The sequence below is a fragment of the Strongylocentrotus purpuratus genome, unplaced genomic scaffold (genome assembly GCF_000002235.5).
Source record: "Strongylocentrotus purpuratus isolate Spur 01 unplaced genomic scaffold, Spur_5.0 spur5_scaffold_13, whole genome shotgun sequence".
Lineage (NCBI taxonomy): Eukaryota > Metazoa > Echinodermata > Echinoidea > Camarodonta > Strongylocentrotidae > Strongylocentrotus > Strongylocentrotus purpuratus.
Window position 1 is genome coordinate 18,416,155 of NW_022145598.1, and position 2,774 is coordinate 18,418,928.

Consider the following 2,774-nt stretch of genomic DNA (forward strand, 5'->3'; position numbering starts at 1 on the left):
GAGAGATAATCAACATTCAATTTGGGAAGGATTCTCTTACAAATGAATTTACTGGGAGTGCCCATTGTGCGTATGAAAATTGTAGCAACGCTCAGCGTGCGATTTCCAGTTTGAATGGGAAGTTGCTCGGTGTAAATGAATTGGAGGTAAGGGAGGTCCCCCGATCCCACCTTGTTATGCACAGTAACCTTAGTGACAGTTCAAGTCCAAGTCAAAAAATCCAAACCGTCATCCAAAATTCGCAGAAGCTCTCACTATTTTCCGGGGACCAAAAGCACAAGGGAGGTGAGGTCCCATTTGAAGTATGGCGGCACGAGGTTGAGTGCCTTCAGAGGGATGAGGGCCTCAGTCCTGAAAGCCTTGCGCGATTGGTAAGGAGGTCGCTGAGGGGAGAAGCGGGCCAGCTTGTGTTAAATATGGGCCTTGATATATCTGTAATAGAAATAGTTGACAAACTAGAGGGGTTTTATGGGACGGTGGAGACTGGTGCAGTGCTGCTTCAGCAACTGTACTCGAGCAAACAGGAGCAATCGGAATCAATTGCTGCCTATAGTGCGCGCCTCCAACTTATCGTAGATAAAGCCGAACAAAGGCAGGGCATATCAAGAAGTGCAAAGGACGATACAATCAAAGTTGTATTCTGGAAGGGGCTTTGCGACGAGCAGCTCAAACAGGCGCTACGCCATAAGTATGAGTCGATAGGTTCGTTCGACGCTCTCGTTCGAGCAGCTAGGCTAGCAGAGCAAGAGAGTCGGGACTTTGGCGAGTTTCATGCCCCCTCCCAGCGTCCCCGCACCCGGGTTGGTGCACATTCCAACCAAGTAGACAACAACCGATCCGACTTAGAAAGGGAGGTAAAATACATAAGAGAAAAACTAAAGCAAATGGAAATGAATAGAGATAGGAATACAGATAGTAGATCCCAACCCCCAGTCAATCGTCCCCGTGGCCCTAGGGGGCCCTGCTATAACTGCGGCCAGCAGGGTCACTTTGCGAGAGAGTGTGATGCCCCAAAAATGAGAGCCCCTAATGGACGGCCCCCTCCCCTATTTGCCCAGCACCATATGCATGCAGGAACAATGCCCCCTCATGACAACATGCCCCATCCTCCTCCCCTCATGTCCAATCCTCCCCCTCTCATGTCCCATCATTCTTCCCCCATGCCCCACCAAGACACACAGTTTAGTTTAAACGAAAACAGGTCTCTGCCGTGGGACAGGCGGTAGACCAGGTGCAGGTTAATTCTAGTAATGTCCCCCCTTCCCCAGCTACGATGAAGAAAATGGTTGGTCCAGCAAATGAAGCTTTGTTCGTTATTGATGGACATAGATCCAAATGCTTGATTGACACTGGCTCCCAAGTTACGACTCTGTGTAAATCATTTTATGCATGTAATCTTAAAGGTACCCCTCTCCATTCACTTGAAAACCTTATTAAGGTTGAAGGTGCAAATGGATTGCCTGTCCCCTATTTAGGATATGTAGAAGTTTCCATTCATCTCCCAGGTTCCCTCCCCGCCCCCCAGGAATTAGTTGCCCCTGTGTTGATTGTCCCCGATACCCCATATAATCGAAAGGTCCCATTATGTGTAGGTACAAATGTTATTCAATCGTGTATTGAGATAGGACATGCTGATTATGGCCATGATTTCGAATCACATACGGACTTGACCCCTACTTGGAAAGAAGTGTATGCATGTATGCAACGACCGATACCGGCGACCGTGGAAGGCAGACTCGGCGCTGTTAGGATCGCAGCCAAAAAAAGCTGTTAAGATTCCTGCAAAACAGGCAGTAGTTGTGCCGGGTGAAGTATCGCTTCCTTGCGTAGGATATGCATATGCAGCAATGTTAGAACCCCGTATACGTGATTTCCCCACTGGCCTGGTGGTAAATCAGAATGTCATAGTTGTTGATCGCGAGCGGCAGCAATCTAGGTGTGTCCCTATTTTGATTGAGAATCATACTGACAGTCCCATTTGGTTATACAGACGCCAGATTCTAGGTGATCTATATGTGTGTGAAGTGCAAGGGCCCATTCAGACAAACAAGCAAAGCGTGGTAACTCCCGAGGAAATGAGAGGTGGTGATGATGTTATAGAGGGATTAGATTTTTCGGACTCTCCTGCCTCCCCCTATGATGTAGATAAGGTGAAAAAGGTTTTGGGCAAATACTCCCATGCCTTTAGCACATCCGATCATGATCTAGGGCGAAGTAGCATCATCAAACACACTATCCCCCTCAATGATGCGCAGCCATTTCGAGAGAGGTACCGGCGGATCCCCCCCTCAATGTACGAAGAAGTACGGGAACACATAAGATCTATGCATGAAGCCGGCGTCGTTAGGGAATCATTCTCCCCATACGCAAGTCCCGTCGTTCTTGTTCGCAAGAAAGATGGAACTTTAAGGTTTTGCATAGATTTCCGCAAGCTCAATCAGCGAACAATTCGCGATTCCTATGCTTTGCCCAGAATAGACGAGACACTCCAAATGCTCCATGGTGCAAAGTGGTTTAGCTCCTTAGATCTTAAATCTGGATATTGGCAACTAGAAGTTGAGGAGAAAGATAAGCACAAAACTGCCTTTGTACTTCCCCCTCCGCTCGGACTGTGGGAGTGCAATCGCATGCCTTTCGGACTTTGCAATGCTCCCAGTACTTTTCAAAGGGCGATGGAGAAATGCCTAGGAGACTTAAATCACACTTGTTGTGTCGTTTATTTAGATGACATAATAGTGTATGGGAGAACTGTCGATGAACAAGTTAGTAGACTA

General features: G+C 47.6%; 1 protein-coding gene across 1 annotated transcript; it reads left to right on the forward strand.

Annotated features, from left to right (window-relative positions):
- The first annotated feature begins 416 nt into the window (after positions 1-416).
- On the forward strand, positions 417-1,226 carry LOC105445439 (paraneoplastic antigen Ma3-like). The gene has a single exon (XM_011680982.2). The coding sequence runs from the start codon at positions 417-419 to the stop codon at positions 1,224-1,226; it is 810 nt and encodes a 269-aa protein (XP_011679284.2).
- Positions 1,227-2,774: the final 1,548 nt, after the last annotated feature.